Here is a 25000-nt window from a genome sequence, read left to right on the forward strand (position 1 = left end):
TCAGAAGAATGCGCAGCCACGCCCTTAAATGGAATGTTGGCGTGTCACAATGCAGCCAGGAAAGAGACAGACACAGACGGAAAGACGCAGACACAGACAGGGTAAGAAACAGACATAGACAGGGTAAGAGACAGACACAAAGAGACAGACACAGACAAAGAGACAGACTGACAGGGAAAGAGACAGACAGGGAAAGAGAGGGAAAGAGACAGACAGGTAAAGAGACAGACACAGGGAAACAGACAGACAGGGAAAGAGAGTGAAAGAGACAGACAGGGTAAGAGACAAAGACAGGTAAAGAGACAGACAAAGAGACAGACTGACAGGGAAAGAGACAGACAGGGAAAGAGAGGGAAAGAAAGAGACAGGTTAAGAGACAGACACAGACAGGTAAAGAGACAGACACAGGGAAACAGACAGACCGGGAAAGAGATGGAAAGAGACAGACAGGGTAAGAGACAGACAAAGACAGGTAAAGAGACAGAGGGAAAAAGGGAAAGAGACAGACAGGGAAAGAGACAGACAGGGAAAGAGACAGACAGGGAAAGAGAGGGAAAGAGACAGACAGGGAAAGTGACAGAGATAGACAGACAGGGAAAGAGATTGAGACAGACGGAGAAAGAGACAGAGATAGTCAGACAGACAGGGAAAGAGACAGACAAAGAGATAGAGAGAGACAGAGAGATATATACAGGGGGGGAGACAGACATTATAATTACGTTTCTATCTATTTGTTTTGTGGTTTTGTGTGCAGAATACATTTTTGTTAATACATATATCTTATCAAAGAAACTTCCTTCTTTCCCCTCCTGGATTATTCATTTATGAAAACAATTCTTAATTCACAACTAAAAATCTGTATTCAGTGATGACAGATTTTTCCATTACTGAGATAGATGACAGTGGTGCTCATAACATTCTATGGAGGGAGGAACTAGAGGCGACACAGACATTCTGCTGCAAGTTCTCCTGAAACAAGTTACAGTTCTCCATAGAATTTTAAAAGCACCAACTGTCATCTGCTATCTCAGTAATGGGAAAGTTGCTGATTGCTGGGGGTCTGATCTTCAGGACCCCCAACAATCCTGCAGCTCTGTCCTGAATGGAGCAGAGTTTCACATGCTCAGCCTAAACTCCATTCGTTTTCAAAGGACTGCCAGAGACAGCCAAGCCCAGCTCTCGACTTTCTGCATCAATCCATATAGAATGAATGGAGTGGAGACTCAGCATGTGCAACTCTGCTCCAGTCAGGACATGGCTGCAGGATTGCCGGGGGTCCCATTGATAAGAACCGCAGCAATCAGTAAGTTATCCCCTATCTTCCTCTCTTTGTGTGTCTGTGTGCAAATGAGGCTGAGAGCTATTTGTAGATCTGAAGCCTCTGTCACTCCAGCTCTGTTCCTCTTCAACTGCCATCTCCTTCTGCTTGACTATATGCTGTGTGACGTCAGGGAAAGAAGCTATAAGTCAAACAGGAGGAGGCGGAGCTGGGCGGGGAATAGAGCTGGAGTGACGGAGGCTTTAGATCTACGTATCAATTCAAAGGTTGATTTCTCAGTAATCGGGGAACGGACTGGTGATACATAGGCATTCCTGGACTTGTCTTTGAAAGATCTATATGTTCATAAATAGTTTGGGGGATCAAATTCTGGTGACAGATTCCCTTTAAAGGTAAATATACACAGAATGCAAATAATGTTAATGATTTCTCATGCTTGAAAAATCCACAGAGTTTTACAATCTTCAAGAAACAAAAAAAAAAACTCTTCATATGGACAGCAACGTGGATTTTGCATAGAAATTACAAGATGTTTCCAATAGTTTTTTGTGTTTTGTTTTTAAGCAGTTTTTGAAGAGTATTTTGTAAAGAATCTGCAAGAAAAAAAAAACCTCGTCAAAAAAGCTCAGTGTGAACACAGCCTAAAAGGTTTACTTGTTTCTAGATGCTTCCCCTTTAATTGATGTGAGTCGTTTCTTTCCCTCCCTTCCACGTTCTTTGTGTATTACATATCTCGTAACGATGACGTGGACAGGAATGCAGAACGTCTGCTCGGTGAGAGAGGAGGCGAAGATGTGGAAGAAAGGCGGCGGAGGAGGATAATGGGAGTCATTTGTCAGTCATGATAAGTGCCTACTGTACCCGGCCCGGTATGATGGCGGCAGCACTGACGTTATCATCTAGAGATGAGCGAGCACTAAAATACTTGAGTGCTCGTTACTTGAGTGGAGCAGATCAGTCGCTTGCACTAGTATAATGTAAGTCAATGAGAAACTCGAGCATTTTTCCAGGAGACCCTAACAGGAACACTGAGGGGGGCTGGAAAATCACTGACATGGATGGAAACAGTGCTCAAATGGAATGGGAACACCATGAGTAAGATGCCTAAATGCACCTCTGATTTTCAGGTCGAAATCAAGAGCTAAATAATTAAATAATTTATAAAAATGACATGCGGTCCCCCATATTTTTGATAACCAGCCAAGGTAAAGCAGACAGCTGGGGGCTGGTATTGTCAGGCTGGGAAGGTCCATGGTTATTGGGCCCTTCCCAGCATAAAAATAGAAGCCTGCAGCCGCCTCAGAAGTGGTGTTTCACATTAGAGGGCCCAATTCTGACGCTTTGCCCAGTTCTAATAATAATAATAATAATCTTTATTTCTATAGCGCCAACATATTCCACAGCGCTTTACAATTTAGGAGGATCATATACAGACAAATAACAGTTATAGAAAATAAAATATTTAGAGGGGAAAAAAGACAACCCTGCTTGTGAGAGCTTACAATCTACAATGAGAGGGGGGGGGAAAGGTACAAGTGCTTATTTACAATGACAATTTTCTTCTCAATTGCCATGGTGCAGTGGCAATCGGGGGAATATTTTTGGGGGTTGATGTCAGCTGTGTAATGTCACTTGGCATTGTGCCCTGGTGTTAGTAATGGAGAGGCTATCAGACACCCCCATTACTAACCCAGTAATAAAAAAAAAAAAGCAAACACACACAAGAAAAAATAGTTTCTTTTAATAAAGACTCCCACACTCTCTCCCTCGTTCATCAATTTATTATCAAAAATGTTCCCACAAAGCTCTGTCCTAGTCCAAGATCCATCAATGCAGGTCCGGTGTCTGAATTGCAGTAAAGTTCAGCTATTGACAGGTTCTGGATATGACGACAGTTCTCACCAGTGGCACCAGGTCAACGCCGCGCTCAACCAAACCCGGTGACACCGATGAGAGTTGTCGACACCCGGTGTCACTAAATAGCTGTACTTTAAGTTTAATATTTAAACGGGAAATAGTCAAAATAGATACATTGGGGGATATTCTTCTTAAAGGGTATGAAATCTGTCACCAGGTTTCTACCTAGTAGACACTCTGATTCCAGCGATGTGTCACTTATTGAGCTGCTGTTGTAGTTTTGAGAAAATCACAGTTTTCTCTGCTGCAGATCTCCCAGTTATCTGAATGCTAAGCTCTATATACCCCTGCCCACACCACTGATTGGAAGCTTTCTATATACACTGTGCATAGGCAGAAAGCTGCCAATCAGTTGTGGGGACGGGGCTATACAGAGCAGTTGACAAGGAGGCAAAAGACACCTAGTCCTGTAATGATAATCTGCTGCTGATAAAACACTGATTATCCTGAAACAGGCAACACACAGCCTAGTAAGTGACATCTCTGGAATCATGATCCCTGCCCCTACATCATGCAGCTCTTAGATCACAAAGCAAAAGCCTGCAGATGTTCTTTAACTTCAAGATCGAAGCAGATAGTAGAAAACTTAAGGGCGATCACTCACCATATTTGAAAATACAAATATTCCCTATGAGGCTAGTGTACGGGGAAGGAAATATTCTAGGGCCCTGTTCACACATCTGGTCATTCATGGGTAATGGAGCCAGAATTAAAACAAATAAAATAAATAGATTTGTTACAAATGGAGAAAAAAACGGATGCCCTATTTGTGTTGCAACAAATCCATGTTTAATAGAATGTGTTCTGGGCATGTGCAGCACTCGAAGAATGGATCCATCAATGTATTACAGAACAGATGATCATACGTTAAGGGGAGTTTCCCATAGATTTCATTGGTTCACTTATCCTATTTGGGCCAATGTCGTCCTGTAACAGTAAAGTTGGCTGATGGGATTCACATAAGACCATGATCGCTCCCAGTTTTGGGAAGCCTTTTTGCGGCTGCCTCATATAGTGACATCAGCAGACATTCCACCTCTGTAACATTGTTTAATAATTCCAAAAGAAACTAATTATTTTGATAGAATTTTCCAGGTAGCCCATGAGTGATTTTATGCAAATTAGCTGCAAGTGCTTTTGGGGGCGTGTCAAAGCACTTTCAACTCTTCAGCCCTCACTATTTAATCCCCCACCTGAATGAAAGGTCTGTCCAGTAGTCCAGACGTTATTGTGGCGCCCCTGCGGCTTCAGGTGCCACAGGGTACTGCACTTCACTCGAGGTGCAGTATTCATCGCGGATATGGAGGAGATCGTCGCCGGTAACAACCACTACCACACTCAATCAACACATAACACGGGGGTTCTGTCACTGGGACTGGGCTAGGGTAGGTGCTGGGGTGGCCTTCACGAGGTATGGGACCTCTTGCCCACTAGTTCAGGAACCCGGGAGGCGGGGCACCTGTCGCGGGCGGGGGGTGCGCTGTTCGACCGCGCTTGCGGCTCAGGTCCGGCTGCTGCTGCTCGGTGGCTCGAGCGGTGGGCCGGATCGGGGGACTCGAGCGGCGCTCGTCGCCCGTGAGTGAAAGGGGTGGTCTGTTGGGGTTTGGGATGTCGGTTTGTGACGCCACCCATGGTTGTGGTGAGGTTGGGACACTACCACTGCTCTGTACGGGGATCCCGGGAGCGATGACAGGGAGCAGCTGGGATGTTTCTCTCCCCTCCGTGGGTAGGGGGATTTTGGTAGTCCCGGGGCCCGGAGTTGTTGACTGGAAGGTGGATTGCGGGGCTTGGCCGGGTGCAGGGTCGCGGGGGCAGCGCAGTGCCAGACGGCACAGTGGTACTCACTCAGCCAGTAACGTACACGGAGTCTCTGGTAAAACAAAGGCTGGATGGACGAGTCCCACAGACGGCTGCGGCGGTCACTCCCGGTAGGTTGGCGGTAACTGTCTCTCCCTGCACCAGTGTTGTGTTCTCGGCCCCAGTGGCTTCCCACCGGTAACCCGCTCCCCAGCGGTATATTTGCCGGAGGAGCCCCTTTTGCCCGCAGGCGCTGGCCCTGGGAACTCTAGCTGTGGTGGTAGCTGTATTTCCCTTCACGGTTGAGTGGTTGCCTTCTGTCGGGTCTTTGCTGCTGGGAAACCCCGGAGGTTCCCGTCGCTGACGGATTTGACCGGTTTAACGGCGACTCCAAGCCCGGTCGGGGTCCATAGGCCCTGCCGAATGGTGCTGGCTTCTCTTCGCTCCCCGGTCCGGTACCAGCGGGCCACCGCCCGTCCCCGGTCCTTACGGTTGTGCGTCAATCGGCCTCGCCTGCAGACGGTCACCACCGTCTGACAACCCTGCTGTTTCTGTGCCCGGGCCACGTTCCCGGACACGGTCAGTCAGCTCCTCCACTACTACGTCCTCCACTCAAAACTGCACTGAACTCCAAACTGAACTCTCTTCCCGCCTCCAGGACTGTGAACTCCTCGGTGGGTGGAGCCAACCGCTTGGCTCCGCCCCACCTGGTGTGGACATCAGCCCCTGGAGGGAGGCAACAAGGATTTTGTGTGTGCGGCTGATGTGCCTAACCGGGGTGTGGGGTGTGTTGTTGCAGTACCTGTGACGTCCTGGCTTGTCCAGGGCACCACACACCCACAGGGGAAGTTAGGAGCCAACCTACACACAATAGGCAGTCTGCACCGGACAGTGTCCGAGAGAGGTCGCATTCAGGAGGAGTAGGCAGAGAAACGAACAGTTCGGGGCCCGTTGTCTGGAGCTTTGGAGGCTCGACCTGGGTTCTTAGGAAGAAGGGGGATCCTAGGGTTCGCGAAGAGTGCAGCAAGCACCCGTGACCCGTTCCACGGCCCAGAGGCTGGGGTGGAGAGAAACCATCGAAAGGAGACGCACAAAAGGAAACACCGGCCTCGACCTCCGAAGTATCCGAGATTGGCTTAAGCCCATCACAGTGTAGGCCGCTACTCCAACGGCGGCGTGCTTGCCGTGAGTAAAGAACTTGAACTGCACCATATGTGTGGTCCCATAATTTCCGGCGCTCTCACCATCGCGCCCTTGCACCATAGGCGACTACTACCATCGCCATCGTCCTCCTTGGGGCCTAGCTCTACCTGTGGAGAGCTGAAACACCCAAGCTGCGTCACCATCCGCCCCAGGAGCGAGAAGCACCCGCAGCGGTGACTCATACTGGCCGCACACCACAGGTGGCGTCACGAACAACTATGCTCATCAACCCCATCCCAAAGCCTTTTATTGACACCGGACGGGATCACGGAACCGGGCAAGGTCTCCGCGGCGACCCAGGAGAAGAACCGCCACCCGGTGACGGGTAACCTCCAACCCCGTGGGCGCGTCATTATCATCTGCTGTCCCTCGTCTACAACAAAGATATGACCCAACCATTAGCTGTGTGGGGCAATGAGCGGCCATTCTGCCCTTGCCGGCGCAGGAGAGCTGGTGCGCATGGACCCATTTTCTGAAGTTCTGCATGAAGATCTGGATTCCTCACCATCTAACAATCATCTCTGGATCACTGACAACACTACAGAAAATGAATCATGGGGAAGAAGAGGCGAATACTAAAAGAATTGCAATGTTATGATATTCTGTAAAGCTTTATATGTGGTCTTATTAAACAGCTCAAATGTTTATACAATGGGAAAGATTCAGAGAAATATGTTTGTGACTCGGACTCTCATGCAAGGACCAAAGCAGGGAAAACAGAAGAAACTATGCTTAAAGAACTCAAGGAAAATAAGAAATATATATATACTAGAAGGTGGCCCGATTCTACACATCGGGTATTCTAGAATTTACGTATTGTGTAGTTAATGTATGATTTTTGTTATATATATATATATATATAGATGTTGTTGTGTGTAGTTACCAAGTGTTTGTGTAGGGCGCTGTACATGTTCTGGGTGTGGCGGGGGGTGAGAGCGGTGTTGTATGTGTGTTGCGTTGTTTGTGGAGCGCTGTGTGTCTGTAGCGTTGTGTGTGTGTGTGTTGTGCGGTTTGTGTGTGTGTGGTGTGTTTTGGGGGGAGGTATGTTTTGAGCAATGTGTGTGTTGTGCGGTATGTGCGTATATTTGTGTGTGCTGCGGTGTTTGTGTGTTGGGTGTTGTGTGTGTGCAGCGTTGTCTGTGTGTGTGGGTGTCTGTGTAGGGCGTTGTTTGTGGTTCCCAGTGTGTGTGTGTTGTGCAGTGCGCGTGTGTGTGTGTGTGTTGGGGGGAGGTGTGCACCTTCCATCGTGCTCCATCCCCCATGCTGCGCACCCCCCATCGTGCTCCATCCCCCATGCAGCGCACTCCCCATCGTGCTGCATCCCCCATGCTGCGCACTCCCAAACGTGCTCCATCCGCCATGCTGCGCACTCCCAAACGTGGTCCATCCGCCATGCTGCGCACTCCCAAACGTGCTCCATCCGCCATACTGCGCACTCCCCATCGTGCTGCATCCCCCATGCTGCGCACTCCCAAACGTGCTCCATCCGCCATGCTGCGCACTCCCCATCGTGCTCTATCTGCCATGCTGCGCACTCCCAAACGTGCTCCATCCCCCATGCTGCGCACCCCCCATCGTGCTCTATCCCCCATGCAGCGCACTCCCCATCGTGCTGCATCCCCCATGCTGCGCATTCCCAAACGTGCTGCATCCGCCATGCTGCGCACTGCCAAACGTGGTCCATCCGCCATGCTGCGCACTCCCCATCGTGCTCTATCCGCCATGCTGCACACTCCCAAACGTGCTCCATCCGCCATGCTGCGCACTCCCAAACGTGCTCCATCCGCCATGCTGCGCACCCCCCATCATGCTCCATCCGCCATACTGCGCACTCCCAAACGTGCTCCACCCGCCATGCTGCGCACTCCCAAACGTGCTCCTTCTGCCATGCTGCGCACTCCCAAACGTGCTCCATCCGCCATGCTGCGCACTCCCAAACGTGGTCCATCCGTTAAGCTGCACACTCCCAAACGTGCTCCATCCGCCATGCTGCGCACTCCCAAACGTGCTCCATCCGCCATACTGCGCACTCCTAAACGTGCTCCATCCGCCATACTGCGCACTCCCCATCGTGCACCATCCGGCATGCTGCGCATTCCCAAACGTGCTCCATCCGCCATGCTGCGCACTCCCAAACGTGCTCCATCCGTCATGCTGCGCACTCCCAAACGTGGTCCATCCGCCATGCTGCGCACTCCCAAACGTGGTCCATCCGCCATGCTGCGCACTCCCAAACGTGGTCCATCCGCCATGCTGCGCACTCCCAAACGTGGTCCATCCGCCATGCTGCGCACTCCCAAACGTGCTCCATCCGCCATGCTGCGCACTCCCAAACGTGCTCCATCCGCCATGCTGCGCACTCCCAAACGTGCTCCATCCTCCATGCTGCTCACTCCCAAACGTGGTCCATCCGCCATGCTGCGCACTGCCAAACGTGCTCCATCCTCCATGCTGCGCACTCCCAAACGTGGTCCATCCGCCATGCTGCGCACTCCCAAACGTGCTCCATCCCCCATGCTGCGCACTCCCCATCGTGCTCCATCCCCCATGCTGCGCACCCCCCATCGTGCTCCATTCCCCATGCTGCACCAGCATCAGCCTCTCTGCCCGCAGCATCAGCCTCTCTGCCCGCAGCATCAGCCTCTCTCCTTCTAGCCTCCCCCAGCATCAGCCTCTCTCCTTCTAGCCTCCCCCAGCATCAGCCTCTCTCCTTCCAGCCTCCTCCAGCATCAGCCTCCCTCTCCCAGCCTTCCCCAGGATCAGCCTCTCTCCTCCCAGCCTCCGTCCTCCCAGCCTTCCCCAGCATCAGCCTCCCCCAGCATCAGCCTCTCTCCTTCCAGCCTCTCCCAGCATCACCCTCTCTCCTTCCAGCCTCCCCCAGCATCAGCCTCCCTCTCCCAGCCTTCCCCAGGATCAGCCTCTCTCCTCCCAGCCTCCGTCCTCCCAGCCTTCCCCAGCATCAGCTTTCCCCTCCCAGCCTCCCTCAGCATCAGCCTTCCCCAGCATCAGCCTCTCTCCTCCCAGCCTCAGCCTCTCTCCTTCCAGCCTTCCCCAGCATCAGCCTCTCTCCTCCCAGCCTCAGCCTCTCTCCTTCCAGCCTCCCTCAGCATCAGCCTCCCCTTCCCCAGGTTCAGCCTCTCTCCTCCCAGCCTCCTTCAGCATTAGCCTTCCCCTCCCAGTCTCCCCCAGCATCAGCCTCCCCCTCCCAGCCTTCCCCAAGATCAGCCTCTCTGCTCCCAGCCTCCTCCAGCACGCCGTGCTCCTCTGCCGACACTCACCCACACCCGATCGCATACACTCACACACACAACCGATCGCATACACTCACCCACACCCGATCGCATACACTCACACACACCCGATCGCATACACTCACACACACCCGATCGCATACACTCACACACACCCGATCGCATACACTCACACACACAACCGATCGCATACACTCACAGACACCCGATCGCATACACTCACACACAGCCGATCGCATACACTCACACACACCCGATCGCATACACTCACACACACAGACCCTGACGAAATCGCACATACGCGCTGATACTCACAACATCCGGGAGATATCACATGCTTCTGGCCATGTGATCCTCCGTCAGGTCCTGGAAGCTCACAGCACAGTATCGCCGCCGAGAAGCAAGCGATATCCCAGGATGTTGTGAGTATGTGGATGCGATGTGATGTGTGTGTGAGGTGTGTGTGAGGGTGAGTGTGATCTGATGTGTGTATGTGTGTGTGTGTGCTGTTATGTGTCTGTATTTTCCGCCGCTGCAGGACCTTGATGTGTAGATGCGATGTGATGTGTGTGTGAGGTGTGTGTGAGAGTGAGTGGGAGCCGGTGTACACTGGTAACTATGATACACATCGGGTAACTAAGGGACCTTAGTTACCCGATGTGTATAATGGTTACCAGCTTTCACGGACTCCGTCAAGATCCCAGCATCGCAAGGTTATGTCTGGCGCTGCTGGGATCCTGACGGAGCCGGTGTAGAAGCAAGCGATATCCCAGGATGTTGTGATGTGTGAGGTGTGTGTGAGAGTGAGTGTGATGTGTGTGTGTACTCACCTGGGAATCGGAGCTCCGTGTCAGTTGGGCCAGAGCGAGCGTGCATTGCGTGAGGGGGGCGGGGCCTGCAGAGAGCCGGGGCGAGAGGCCAATCCGTGTGGGGGGGCGGGGCCATGGCGAGCCCAGCGGCCAATCAGCTTTGTGTCACCGTAAGGACACAATGTCACCGGAAGGACACAATTTTGAAGCATGACAGACAGACAGACAGACAGAATAAGGCAATTATATATATAGATATATATATATATATACAGTTAGGTCCAGAAATCTTTGGACAGTGACACAAGTTTGGCGAGTTGGGCTCTGCATGCCACCACATTGGATTTGAAATGAAACCTCTACAACAGAATTCAAGTGCAGATTGTAACGTTTAATTTGAAGGTTTGAACAAAAATATCTGATAGAAATTGTAGGAATTGTACACATTTCTTTACACTCCACATTTTAGGAGGTCAAAAGTAATTGGACAAATAAACCAAACCCAAAAAAAAAATTTTATTTTCAATATTTTGTTTTGAATCCTTTGGAGGCAATCACTGCCTTAAGTCTGGAACCCATGGACATCACCAAACGCTGGGTTTCCTCCTTCTTAATGCTTTGCCAGGCCTTTACAGCCACAGCCTTCAGGTCTTGCTTGTTTGTGGGTCTTTCCGTCTTAAGTCTGGATTTGAGCAAGTGAAATGCATGCTCAATTGGGTTAAGATCTGGTGATTGACTTGGCCATTGCAGAATGTTCCACTTTTTTGCACTCATGAACTCCTGGGTAGCTTTGGCTGTATGCTTGCGGTCATTGTCCATCTGTACTATGAAGCGCCGTCCGATCAACTTTGCGGCATTTGGCTGAATCTGGGCTGAAAGTATATCCCGGTACACTTCAGAATTCATCCGGCTACTCATGTCTGCTGTTATGTCATCAATAAACACAAGTGACCCAGTGCCATTGAAAGCCATGCATGCCCATGCCATCACGTTGCCTTCACCATGTTTTACAGAGGATGTGGTGTGCCTTGGATCATGTGCCTTTCCCTTTCTTCTCCAAACTTTTTTCTTCCCATCATTCTGGTACAGGTTGATCTTTGTCTCATCTGTCCATAGAATACTTTTCCAGAACTGAGCTGGCCTCATGAGGTGTTTTTCAGCAAATTTAACTCTGGCCTGTCTATGTTTGGAATTGATGAATGGTTTGCATCTAGATGTGAACCCTTTGTATTTACTTTCATGGAGTCTTCTCTTTACTGTTGACTTAGAGACAGATACACCTACTTCACTGAGAGTGTTCTGGACTTCAGTTGATGTTGTGAACAGGTTCTTCTTCACCAAAGAAAGTATGCGGCGATCATCCACCACTGTTGTCATCCGTGGACGCCCAGGCCTTTTTGAGTTCCCAAGCTCACCAGTCAATTCCTTTTTTCTCAGAATGTACCCGACTGTTGATTTTGCTACTCCAAGCATGTCTGCTATCTCTCTGATGGATTTTTTCTTTTTTTTCAGCCTCAGGATGTTCTGCTTCACCTCAATTGAGAGTTCCTTAGACCGCATGTTGTCTGGTCACAGCAACAACTTCCAAATGCAAAACCACACACCTGTAATCAACCCCAGACCTTTTAACTACTTCATTGATTACAGGTTAACGAGGGAGACGCCTTCAGAGTTAATTGCAGCCCTTAGAGTCCCTTCTCCAATTACTTTTGGTCCCTTGAAAAAGAGGAGGCTATGCATTACAGAGCTATGATTGCTAAACCCTTTCTCCGATTTGGATGTGAAAACTCTCATATTGCAGCTGGGAGTGTGCACTTTCAGCCCATATTATATATATAATTGTATTTCTTAACATGTTTTTGTAAACAGCTAAAATAACAAAACTTGTGTCACTGTCCAAATATTTATGGACCTAACTGTATATATATATATATATATATATATATATATATATATATATATATATATATATATATATTATATATATTTATTTTAATTTTTTTTATACATATATATTTATTATATTTTTTTAAATGCATTTAATTGGGGCTAAAACTGATATTTTTTTTGGAATTGGGTTTCCTTAAAAATGTTGCACTGCTTGCCTTCTATGTCCTCTGTGTTGCACTTGTCTATTGCTGGCTGTAGAATGAGTTGACTAAGAATCTGTCAGTGAGCTCCTTCTCACAGGAGAGTATCATGCCAGGTGAGAGGGGACACCCGGTGAGCAGCGCAACACAAAGGGAGAACCGGGGAAGATATAATGGGTACCCTCCTAACACTCACTTGAGTCTGATCCCTATCCTCCCTAAAGTCCATAGACGGGTCCTCCCCCAGTGCACTGTCACATGCCTAGGCCCTTGCTAGCCCTGAATGTACCCTGACTAGTGTGTAGGCCAGCAAGACGCTAGTCCCACTACTGCAAAAAAAAACAACACGAGGAAGGGAAGACAAACAAATTAGGAAAGACAAAACAAATAGCTCTACTAAGTTTCTCCAGCAGGAAACTTCACAGCTGCAACTGAAATGAACACCTCAGCTTCTCCAGGGACAAGCTCCTTCCAAGTGGTCAGTATAAAAGATCTATAACTGGCATGTAGTGGGTGAATATAGAGTAATGGAGTTATGGTAAGGTGATAGAGCTGTGATTAAGGCTGAGTAATCTCAGCCAAGAATAAAAAAAAGTCTTTAACCCCTTCAGCATCAAATTAAAGTAATTCCACTCCAATACTCTGTGGACTTCACAGAGGACTTGCGATCAATTAACCATTGAGATCCCCTGATGCCAGATGCCCCAGAGGTAACATGCGAGCGTGAAGAGTTTGTAGCCTTTTATTTTGTTATTTTTCCTCCCAGGTAATTTATGTAAAAGTTAAATGTGTAAAGAAACAAAGAGCCTGTAAAGACAAAACGGTGAAAAATGTTGAATGAAACCCAATTGCAAAATGATTTTTATTTTAGCAGTTAAAGGTTTTCTCCAGGACTTTTATTATTTTTTTTTGGGCATGTGGCTAAGAACAGATAGCATGAGGATGATCTCTGCCGACTCCTCTGGCATTTCTGCTGTTTTATTTGACCTCACATTAACAGAGCAGCTCTTTCTCTTCTGCTCCGTTCCGTTGACAGGACGTCACTGGTAACTGCAGACATCATGCTGATTGACAGCCGCTGTTAGGTAGGGAGAAGGCAGCTGTCTATCAGCATCACATCCGCACAGACACCCTGTCAATGGATCAAAGCGGAAGAGAAAAAGCTGCCCTGTTGGTGTGATGTCACTGGAGGCCAAAGAATCGCCAACAGGAGCAGTCCGTGACCGCTCTGAGCTCGCAGGTATTGGTGCCGGGAAGAGCAGGGAAACACTTTGCAACTGCCTGCCTTAGTTTTTAGCCCCATGGCAAATAAAAATAAAGTCCTGGATAACCCATTTAAGTAAAAAAAAGATGCCGACAGAGATGAACAACCCCTCCTTATATTGTATATACTACATACATTCCAATATGTGAAGCACAAGACTATAGCAAAGGGTGTCAAACTCAAATTTTCACCGAGGGCCCATCAACATTATGGTTGCCTTCAAAGGGCCGCTTGTGATTGGAAGGACTCATGCAGATCTCCATTCAACATGGTACAAGCATGGACTGCAATGCACAAACTGGTCAGGGGCTATACGAGTGTCATCCCTGGATTGTAGGGCTAAGGGCGCTGTGCCTGGGTTGTAGGGCTAAGGGCGCTGTCCCTGAGTTGTAGGGCTAAGGGCGCTGTCCCTGGGTTGTAGGGCTAAGGGCGCTGTCCCTGGGTTGTAGGGCTAAGGGCGCTGTGCCTGGGTTGTAGGGCTAAGGGTGCTGTGCCTGGGTTGTAGGGCTACGAGCGCTGTCCCTGGGTTGTAGGGCTAAGGGTGCTGTCCCTGGGTTGTAGGGCTAAGGGCGCTGTGCCTGGGTTGTAGGGCTAAGGGCGCTGTGCCTGGGTTGTAGGGCTAAGGGTGCTGTCCCTGAGTTGTAGGGCTAAGGGCACTGTGCCTGGGTTGTAGGGCTAAGGGTGCTGTCCCTGAGTTGTAGGGCTAAGGGCGCTGTGCCTGGGTTGTAGGGCTAAGGGTGCTGTCCCTGAGTTGTAGGGCTACGAGCGCTGTCCCTGGGTTGTAGGGCTAAAAGTACTGTCCCTGGGTTGTAGGGCTAAGGGCGCTGTCCCTGGCTTGTAAGGCTGAGGGCGCTGTCCCTGGCTTGTAAGGCTGAGGGCGCTGTCCCTGGGTTGTAGGGCTAAGGACGCTGTCCCTGGCTTGTAAGGCTGAGGGCGCTGTCCCTGGCTTGTAAGGCTGAGGGCGCTGTCCCTGGGTTGTAGGGCTAAGGGCGCTGTCCCTGGGTTGTAGGGCTAAGGGCGCTGTCCCTGGGTTGTAGGGCTAAGGGCATTGTCCCTGGGTCATAGTGCTAAGGGTGCTGTCCCTGGGTCATAGGGCTAAGGGCGCTGTCCCTGGGTTGTAGGGCTAAGGGCGCTGTCCCTGGGTTGTAGGGCTAAGGGCATTGTCCCTGGGTCATAGTGCTAAGGGTGCTGTCCCTGGGTCATAGGGCTAAGGGCGCTGTCCCTGGGTTGTAGGGCTAAGGGCATTGTCCCTGGGTTGTAGGGCTAAGGGCGCTGTCCCTGGGTTGTAGGGCTAAGGGCGCTGTCCCTGGGTTGTAGGGCTAAGGGCGCTGTCCCTGGGTTGTAGGGCTAAGGGCGCTGTCTGGACCTCAGAGTTTCTGATAGACTGTCCCAAAGCTAAGTACTGGCTGCATCTGCTGTAAATCAAAGATGGAACCTGCATCCTTGGCTTTTGGCTTGACCCTAAACTAAATACTGCCTAACTCTGCACTGATTTAAGAGTTCAAAGAGGCACCTACTCCTCGTGCTTATGACACCCCCTTTGTTAAGTGTCTGCTGACTGCGTCCCCTCGATTTCAAAGATGGCACTCGCGTCTTGTGTTGGCGCTGCCCCCTCTATGAAGCACTGGCTGCCTCTGCTCAGTCTCCCTTTTGCTGGCTCTGCCCCTCTGCTAAGCGCTGGCTATGTCAATGTAGAATGCAGCCAGTATGTAGTGGAGAGGTGACGCCAGCCCAGGGGGTGGGTGACATCTTGGATTTTGAGTTTCGTTGCACACTTCCACTCAGCTCTTTAAAAGAAACCCACTGGCAGTGGACACCGAAGGACACAGGAAAATTGCGGATCCGATCCTTCAATGTCTCGACCTCGCGGGCCACATATAATGATGTTCCGAGGCGGATTTAGCTTGGGGATCTTGAGTTTGACCTCCCTACAGAAAGTACAATACTGCAGAGAAAGACCTGATGTTCAGCACAGACCGTGACCTGCTCCACTGCCCTCTTGTGGTCATTATTAAAGCTCACACGTACCTTGACACTACACAACTTCAGTTCTGCGACTTTGCGGAATTTTTTCTTGTTAGTGGTTTAATCCGTTCTTCAACTTTTGTCTTTTATATTTCGGAAGTGCGCTGCAATTAAACTGAAATGCGGAGACTGGTCCTTGTGCAGCCGTCACCACTCCTGAATGTCAGACGCCGAATACTGCTGCGAGAGAAGACGCTATCTCCCCGGGAATCTCCATATAATAGCAGGTGGAAGACTGGAATCAGAGAATGATCACATCTCATATTTCCTGCCTAGAAAGACAGGGGCAATGATCATGATGGAAAAGCACTGGTGTAAGGCCAAGTTCAGACTAGGACGGGCAGCAGGAATCAGGAACCGGTTCCATTATTTTTCACTCTGAAACGGTGCAGGATTTTAGAGAACACCAACGTAGAAAAGATGGCCGGCGATGATGTGACTCGGATGACTGGTCACAGAGGTGCGTACACGGCTGCAATAACCGAGCCGGACTCGGATTCATTTTTCCTGTGGTTCTAGCATCATGAAACAGCTGACATGTTCAGTTTAATGTCTCCACATTTCATACACTTCTTGCGAGTCAGACCATGCAATTGTTCCCTTAGGTCTCACACTTCTATATATTTACGTGCCTACAGCTCGATCTCGAGCCATGGTGACTTGATGGATGAACACTCTGTAAGAAGATCGATCTTGTGCAGCCTAGATACTGTAGGTCCACCAGGGTTTTCTCCACCAGGGTTTTCTCCACCAGAGTCTTTTCCATCAGAGTTTTTTCTCCATCAGAGTCTTTTCTCCACCAGAGTCTTTTCTCCATCAGTCTTTTCTCCACCAAGGTCTTGTCCACCAGAGTTTTTTCTCCATCAGAGTTTTTTCTCCATCAGAGTTTTTTCTCCATCAGAGTCTTTTCTCCATCAGAGTCTTTTCTCCACCAAGATCTTGTCCACCAGAGTCTTTTCTCCACCAGAGTCTTTTCTCCACCAAAGTCTTTTCTCCACCAGGGTCTTCTCCACCAGAGTCTTTCCACCAGAGTTTTTTCTCCATCAGAGTCTTTTCTCCACCAAGGTCTTTCCCATCAGAGTCTTTTCTCCATCAGAGTCTTTTCTCCATCAGAGTCTTTTCTCCATCAGAGTCTTTTCTTCATCAGAGTCTTTTCTCCATCAGAGTCTTTTCTCCACCAAGGTCTTTCCCATCAGAGTTTTTTCTCCATCAGAGTCTTTTCTCCACCAAGGTATTCTCCACCAGAGTCTTTTCTCCACCAGAGTCTTTTCTCCACCAGAGTCTTTTCTCCACCAGGGTCTTCTCCACCAGGGTCTTCTCCATCAGAGTTTTTTCTCCATCAGAGTTTTTTCTCCACCAAGGTCTTCTCCACCAGAGTCTTTTCTCCACCAGAGTCTTTTCTCCACCAAGGTCTTCCCCACCAGAGTTTTCTCCACCACAGTCTTCTCAGTCTTCTCCAACAGAGTCTTCTCCACCTTTATCTTGATAGTATCAAGCCAACAGGTCTTCATTTTTGTCTTGTTCCTTCTATTCTTCTGACCATGATGTCATTTTCCAGTGATTGCTCTCTATTTGTATGGTTTGTCCAAAGTAGACAAGTCGTAGCTTGGTGATCATTGCTTCCAGTGACATGTCTGGCTTGATTTGTTCCAAAATTGATTTGTTTATTCTTCTTTTCATCCATGGTATCGATAACATCCTTCTCCAGCACCACATTTCGAAGGCATTGATTCTTCTTCTGTCTTGTTCCTTTATCATCCAGATTTCGCATCATATTTGCTATACATGACCCCAAATATTTTAGACCCTCAACTACTACAGGGAAAAACTACAGTTTTCCCTTATAGAAGTTTCTGGAAGTATTGAGTTATGTGCACACTTGGTTTTCAGGCAGGAACATCCACCGAGTTTTCTAAGAGGAAGATGGTCCAGGAAACACTGGTGTCTTTTTTCCCCATTTGTTCTATATTTTTGTGGTTGTTTCTTCAGTGCTTTTTTTGTTGTTTATGGCCATCAGCATTTTTTTGATCCAATCTAATTGTTTGTATTGTAAAATACACAGCGTCTTCAGAGCAGAAACCTCTTGAAGAAAGGTCAGGTCACTTTATCTTCAAAAGCCTGAACATGTATGAATATCTCGTTTATTCTTTTAAGCATTTTCTGGGTGTTTGGGTTTTTTTTTTAGGTGGGTTATGGAGCAGACCCCTCTGAAAAAGATGTTGGGGGAATTAGTTAGTACCTTACATTTTTTTTTTCATGGCATGGGGCTAGACAGGGTAATGTTGGACTAGTCAGTTGCATGTTTGGCCACATGGAGTCCACCTCAGACTGTGGCTTTAACACCTTCTGCCACGTATCAGCGTCTAGTGTTGGACTACATCATAATATTCTGTTTATTCCCATATGTTTTATTTGTGCTGACACATTCTTTTAGGAACGCTTTCTGCCAAAGTCAGGCTTCGCACAATTTACTGACAGCGCTGAGCTGTGAGACGCGGGGGGACTGACATTTGGTAAAATAGCTGATGGTGTCTAGCAATGATGCGTAAAAGGGCAGATTTACTATAGGGAGGGGGATTCTGTGTTGGCAGAAAATGGGACGGATTTGGTGCAGATTGTTGCATCGAGTTTTACGTCCTTTTATTATGTGTTTTAGATGCTTTTTTTTCAGCTTTGATGAAAGTAAACTTTGATTAAAATTGCAGCAGCATACATCAAATTGTGCAAAAAGGAGGAAAATAGGTCACCAGATTGGTGCAAAATGTGAGAAAAGTGTCTAAAGAAGCGTCAAATTTATCATCCAACATGAGTCACGGTAATAAATATGGCTACGTCATCTAAGGGGCCGATCTCAGGCAGGTACACGGGCCGATCTCAGGCAGGGTAACAAGGGCCGATCTCAGGCAGGTAACAAGGGCCGATCTCAGGCAGGTAACAAGGGCCGATCTCAGGCAGGTAACAAGGGCCGATCTCAGGCAGGTAACACGGGCCGATCTCAGGCAGGTAACAAGGGCCGATCTCAGGCAAGGTAACAAGGGCCGATCTCAGGCAGGTAACAAGGGCCGATCTCAGGCAGGTAACAAGGGCCGATCTCAGGCAGGTAACAAGGGCCGATCTCAGGCAGGTAACAAGGGCCGATCTCAGGCAGGTAACAAGGGCGATCTCAGGCAGGTAACAAGGGCCGATCTCAGGCAGGTAACAAGGGCCGATCTCAGGCAGGTAACACGGGCCGATCTCAGGCAGGTAACACGGGCCGATCTCAGGCAGGTAACACGGGCCGATCTCAGGCAGGTAACACGGGCCGATCTCAGGCAGGTAACACGGGGCCGATCTCAGGCAGGTAAACAAGGGCCGATCTCAGGCAGGTAACACGGGCCGATCTCAGGCAGGTAACAAGGGCCGATCTCAGGCAGGTAACAAGGGCCCATCTCAGGCAGGTAACACGGGCCCATCTCAGGCAGGTAACACGGGCCCATCTCAGGCAGGTAACAAGGGCCGATCTCAGGCAGGTAACAAGGGCCGATCTCAGGCAAGTAACACGGGCCGATCTCAGGCAGGTAACAGCGGGCCGATCTCAGGCAGGTAACACGGGCCGATCTCAGGCAGGTAACAAGGGCCGATCTCAGGCAGGTAACAAGGGCCGATCTCAGGCAGGTAACAAGGGCCGATCTCAGGCAGGTAACAAGGGCCGATCTCAGGCATGGTAACAAGGGCCGATCTCAGGCAGGTAACAAGGGCCGATCTCAGGCAGGTAACAAGGGCCGATCTCAGGCAGGTAACAAGGGCCGATCTCAGGCAGGTAACACGGGCCGATCTCAGGCAGGTAACACGGGCCGATCTCAGGCAGGTAACACGGGCCCGATCTCAGGCAGGTAACACGGGCCGATCTCAGGCAGGTAACAAGGGCCGATCTCAGGCAGGTAACACGGGCCGATCTCAGGCAGGTAACACGGGCCGATCTCAGGCAGGTAACACGGGCCGATCTCAGGCAGGTAACACGGGCCGATCTCAGGCAGGTAACAAGGGCCGATCTCAGGCAGGTAACAAGGCCGATCTCAGGCAGGTAACAAGGGCCGATCTCAGGCAGGTAACACGGGCCGATCTCAGGCAGGTAACAAGGGCCGATCTCAGGCAGGTAACACGGGCCGATCTCAGGCAGGTAACAAGGGCCGTTCTCAGGCAGGTAACAAGGGCCCATCTCAGGCAGGAAACAAGGGCCGATCTCAGGCAGGTAACAAGGGCCGATCTCAGGCAGGTAACACGGGCCGATCTCAGGCAGGTAACACGGGCCGATCTCAGGCAGGTAACACGGGCCGATCTCAGGCAGGTAACACGGGCCGATCTCAGGCAGGTAACAAGGGCCGATCTCAGGCAGGTAACACGGGCCGATCTCAGGCCAGGTAACACGGGCCGATCTCAGGCAGGTTAACAAGGGGCCGATCTCAGGCAGGTAACAAGGGCCGATCTCAGGCAGGTAACAAGGGCCGATCTCAGGCAGGTAACAAGGGCCGATCTCAGGCAGGTAACAAGGGCCGATCTCAGGCAGGTAACACGGGCCGATCTCAGGCAGGTAACACGGGCCGATCTCAGGCAGGTAACACGGGCCGATCTCAGGCAGGTAACACGGGCCGATCTCAGGCAGGTAACAAGGGCCGATCTCAGGCAGGTAACAAGGGCCGATCTCAGGCAGGGTAACACGGGCCGATCTCAGGCAGGTAACAAGGGCCGATCTCAGGCAGGTAACAAGGGCCGTTCTCAGGCAAGGTAACAAGGGCCGATCTCAGGCAGGTAACAAGGGCCGATCTCAGGCAGGTAACAAGGGCCGATCTCAGGCAGGTAACACGGGCCGATCTCAGGCAGGTAACACGGGCCGATCTCAGGCAGGTAACACGGGCCGATCTCAGGCAGGTAACAAGGGCCGATCTCAGGCAGGTAACAAGGGCCGATCTCAGGCAGGTAACACGGGCCGATCTCAGGCAGGTAACAAGGGCCGATCTCAAGCGGGTAACACGGGCCGATCTCAGGCAGGTAACACGGGCCGATCTCAGGCAGGTAACAAGGGCCGATCTCAGGCAGGTAACACGGGCCGATCTCAGGCAGGTAACAAGGGCCGATCTCAGGCAGGTAACAAGGGCCGATCTCAGGCAGGTAACAAGGGCCGATCTCAGGCAGGTACACGGGCCGATCTCAGGCAGGTAACAAGGGCCGATCTCAGGCAGGTAACACGGGCTCGATCTCAGGCAGGTAACAAGGGCCGATCTCAGGCAGGTAACAAGGGCCGATCTCAGGCAGGTAACAAGGGCCGATCTCAGGCAGGTAACAAGGGCCGATCTCAGGCAGGTAACAAGGGCCGATCTCAGGCAGGTAACAAGGGCCGATCTCAGGCAGGTAACAAGGGCCGATCTCAGGCAGGTAACAAGGGCCGATCTCAGGCAGGTAACAAGGGCCGATCTCAGGCAGGTAACAAGGGCCGATCTCAGGCAGGTAACAAGGGCCGATCTCAGGCAGGTAACACGGGCCGATCTCAGGCAGGTAACACGGACCGATCTCAGGCAGGTAACACGGGCCGATCTCAGGCAGGTAACACGGGCCGATCTCAGGCAGGTAAAACGGGCCGATCAGCTCGGGTTCTTGGTACTTGTAACGAGCAGTTGGATGCTTGAATGGGCGTGACTCGAGTATCGAGTATAATGGAAGTTGATTCAAGTATCTGACTGCTCGTTTCGAGATCGAGCACCTGAGCATGGTAGTGCTCACTCATCACTAGTTACCAGTACTGAGCACCCAAGCATGGTAGTGCCCGCTCATCACTAGTTAACCAGTAATGAGCACCCGAGGACCAACCAGAGGACCGGGAGCGGACTCCTGCGTTACACACCGGGAAGTCTAACACAGAAAACACAAAGTGCAGAGGAAAGGGGCATTGACCACTGGCCCGGGTGTGGGACCAGATACACCCGTCTGCGGCAGCCGGCCACCATCACCTTGGTTTACCAAAGGACTTGTGTGATTTATTCAACTGTGAGTAACATTCCCGGTGTGACCGGGTGCGCCGGCCCCTGCCGTTATTGTGGCGCCCCTGAGGCTTCCGTCGCCACAGAGATATTGCACCTCAGCCAGAGGTGTGGTATCCCATCCCGGGTAAGAATGGGGTCAACTACCGGTTCACAGATAAAACCTGCACACACCAATTGGTAGGCATACACCGGGTCAGGGATAGTAGCAGTAACCCCCATAGATCTAGTCATGGGGCCGTAAGTCCCATTCATTGGTCCCAATGGTGTGGGTGGGGCCTAGCCAGTGGGTGTGTGGGAGGAGTCAGAAAGAGTGAGTACAGGAACAAGTCAGTCAGTTCCAGAAGGGAAGGAGTGAATGAGGTTCCTGGTGGAGATCCTGGGGTCTTGCTAGGCCCAGGTGACACTGACAGAAGAGATTCCAGGGTCATGGAAGGGCAATTGTCCCATGACCTGTTCCACTAGAAAGATCGGGTGGAGGGATCCTGCTGCAAAATCAGGGACGGTGCCTAGACTGAGGGAAGAAAGACATTTCCTTAAAGTAAAACCGAAGGTCTGGGAGATCGTTGCAGGTGCCCAGGGCCACAACCTGCCACAGATCACCGGTGAAGGTGAGCAAGATACGACTGAGGTCAACCACCTTTGTACAGGCCCTGTGGTGGAGGCGCAAGACAATCCAAAAACAGTTGAGCGCTGGGAGACAGCCAGAGAAAGGACACATAGAGAGGTGAACCGGGACTGACCCTTGACCTATTCGGGATCGGCGGAGGTCCCTGACAGCGGATCCTGGCATTCCGTGGGTAACTGGTCAACTGCAGCACTGAGACTGAACAGTGAGTAAAACATCTTAACTGCAAGCCCTGTGTCGTCTGGTTTATCCTGCACCTCGTCCCCAAACACCATAGACTTTACCAAGCACCAAAGGTTGCCCCGCGGTACCCGCTCTACCTGTGGAGAGCAAGAAACACCTCAGCTGCCATAACATTAGCCCTGGAGGTCCCTTCCAGCAGCCGCGGCTCCATAGCTGCAAATTACCACAGGTGGCGTCACGAGTCTTATATAAACTTTATCATCATCTACCCCCATACAGCCATTTTAATTGACTCCACCAGGGTCACGGAGTCAGGCCCCGCCACCGCTGACTACCCCGGACTAGTCCGGCCCGACACCGAGTCACCTAAGGCCCTGGGGTGGGCGAGTCATTATCATCCCCTGCACAGAGACATTGGGCCCCGGGGCATCCATCCCTGCCCACGGAGGGGTTAACATCCAGCTGCCAGCCCATTGTCCTCCCACCACAGCTCACCACACACCGTGGGTGGCGTCACAGGCAGTCTTTTTTTTACAAAAACGTCCTTTTTTTATTCGAAGTGTCCACGTGACCCCCGAGTCCGGTAGAGTCCCTCGAGCCATACCGCGGATCCGCGCAGCACCGACTCACTGCTGGTGTGGGGGCTGCACAGTTCCTTGGCTCTTTACAGGGTGTGTGAAATTATATACTGTCCCTGGCTGTAAGAAGCTGAATATTACTTTGTAGACGCTCCCTGGCGGTGACAGGCGGTGTGTGAGTTTGTAGACGCTCCCTGGCGGTGACAGGCGGTGTGTGAGTTTGTAGACGCTCCCTGGCGGTGACAGGCGGTGTGTGAGTTTGTAGACGCTCCCTGGCGGTGACAGGCGGTGTGTGAGTTTGTAGACGCTCCCTGGCGGTGACAGGCGGTGTGTGAGTTTGTAGACGCTCCCTGGCGGTGACAGGCGGTGTGTGAGTTTGTAGACGCTCCCTGGCGGTGACAGGCGGTGTGTGAGTTTGTAGACGCTCCCTGGCGGTGACAGGCGGTGTGTGAGTTTGTAGACGCTCCCTGGCGGTGACAGGCGGTGTGTGAGTTTGTAGACGCTCCCTGGCGGTGACAGGCGGTGTGTGAGTTTGTAGACGCTCCCTGGCACTGACAGGCGGTGTGTGAGTTTGTAGACGCTCCCTGGCGGTGACAGGCGGTGTGTGAGTTTGTAGACGCTCCCTGGCGGTGACAGGCGGTGTGTGAGTTTGTAGACGCTCCCTGGCGGTGACAGGCGGTGTGTGAGTTTGTAGACGCTCCCTGGCACTGACAGGCTGGGCTGTAGCCGGCAGTAGGAGTCACGCTCGGATCCCGGGGAGGGAGCTCGGTCTCCGGCGCTGAGCAGTGTGATCTCCGGTGCAGCCGTCCGTGGTCGCTGGATTGAGGCTCTATTGTTGGGATCTTCCTATGCAGCATCGCGGTGTGCGCCTCTGATCCGCATCCTCCGCTCCATCCGCCGCCCCTGATCCCGCATCCTCCGCTCCATCCTGCAGCTCCGCATCCTGCAATGCACTGAGCACCGGAGCCGCAATCATGACCGTGGATTTCGAAGAATGTATCAAGGATTCTCCCCGATTCCGGTGAGCAGTGAATGGATCCAGTGGATCATCCTCAGGTTCACGTGTGAGGATCGTGTAGACTGCGGGCGGGTGTGCGGCATTATACAGGGCGGCTGTATACCGAGCTGTGTGTGTGTGTATATGTATGTGTGTGTGTGTGTGTGTGTGTGTGTATATATATATATATATTAGTGCAAAGCTACTGCATGTGTTATATAATGACCCGTGTATTATACACACCAAGATCAGGTGCAGATATGGTATATCTACTGCTGTCATAGGTATATGCGGTGTGTGTGTGTGTATGTATATATATATATGTATGTGTGTATATATATAATATATATATATATATATATATATTATAGTATGTGTATATAATATATATTTTATATATATATATATATATATATAATATATATACACACACACACACACACACACACACACACACACACACACACACACACACACACACATATATACATATATATATAGCGCGCAGGGTCTATACTATGTGATCCATCATCTCTCATATGTCGCCTATCTGTGCATTCAACACTGGACCTTGACTCCTAAACCCCCCCCAATATTGGTGACTGCGGCCTCCCCACCATCCTATTCCCGCCACATCACATGCACAGGCAGCTGAGATCTGGAGATCTTCTTGTAGGATCCTCCCGCTGTTGGTCACCAGATTCCCATTCTGTATGTTGGTGGCACATGGGCCTAGAGGGATACTGGATGTAGATCTAATTGGTGGGATCTGCATCTGTCTGGAGAAAGGGGCCCATCGCCTGCTGCTGTCGGTGGCGGGATTCCCACATGGATGGATGGTTGGTTGTGGCCACTTCTCTGCTGTGACATTGGTGGGAGCCTTTTCTGCTATACCTTATGGTGTTGTCTGCCGATGAGTTTCCTTTCCAAACATCTCATCATTGGCTTGGGGGAGGGGGGCTTGT

The 25000-nt window shown here is 50.8% G+C and overlaps 2 protein-coding genes across 2 annotated transcripts in view; one reads left to right on the forward strand and one right to left on the reverse strand.

Moving 5' to 3' along the window:
• PUSL1 (pseudouridine synthase like 1) overlaps positions 1–6278 on the reverse strand; it is a 61853-nt gene extending 55575 nt beyond the window's left edge. The window contains exon 1 of the mRNA XM_075327335.1: positions 6238–6278. Within this exon, the coding sequence (XP_075183450.1) occupies positions 6238–6278 (41 nt within the window). The remainder of the gene's footprint in view (positions 1–6237) is intronic.
• A 17439-nt stretch (positions 6279–23717) lies between these two features.
• ACAP3 (ArfGAP with coiled-coil, ankyrin repeat and PH domains 3) overlaps positions 23718–25000 on the forward strand; it is a 266420-nt gene continuing 265137 nt past the window's right edge. Inside the window, exon 1 of the mRNA XM_075327683.1 lies at positions 23718–24059. Within this exon, the coding sequence (XP_075183798.1) occupies positions 24013–24059 (47 nt within the window). The 5' untranslated portion in view covers positions 23718–24012. The remainder of the gene's footprint in view (positions 24060–25000) is intronic.

The sequence above is a fragment of the Anomaloglossus baeobatrachus genome, chromosome 11, assembly GCF_048569485.1.
Source record: "Anomaloglossus baeobatrachus isolate aAnoBae1 chromosome 11, aAnoBae1.hap1, whole genome shotgun sequence".
In the NCBI taxonomy this organism is placed as follows: Eukaryota; Metazoa; Chordata; class Amphibia; order Anura; family Aromobatidae; genus Anomaloglossus; species Anomaloglossus baeobatrachus.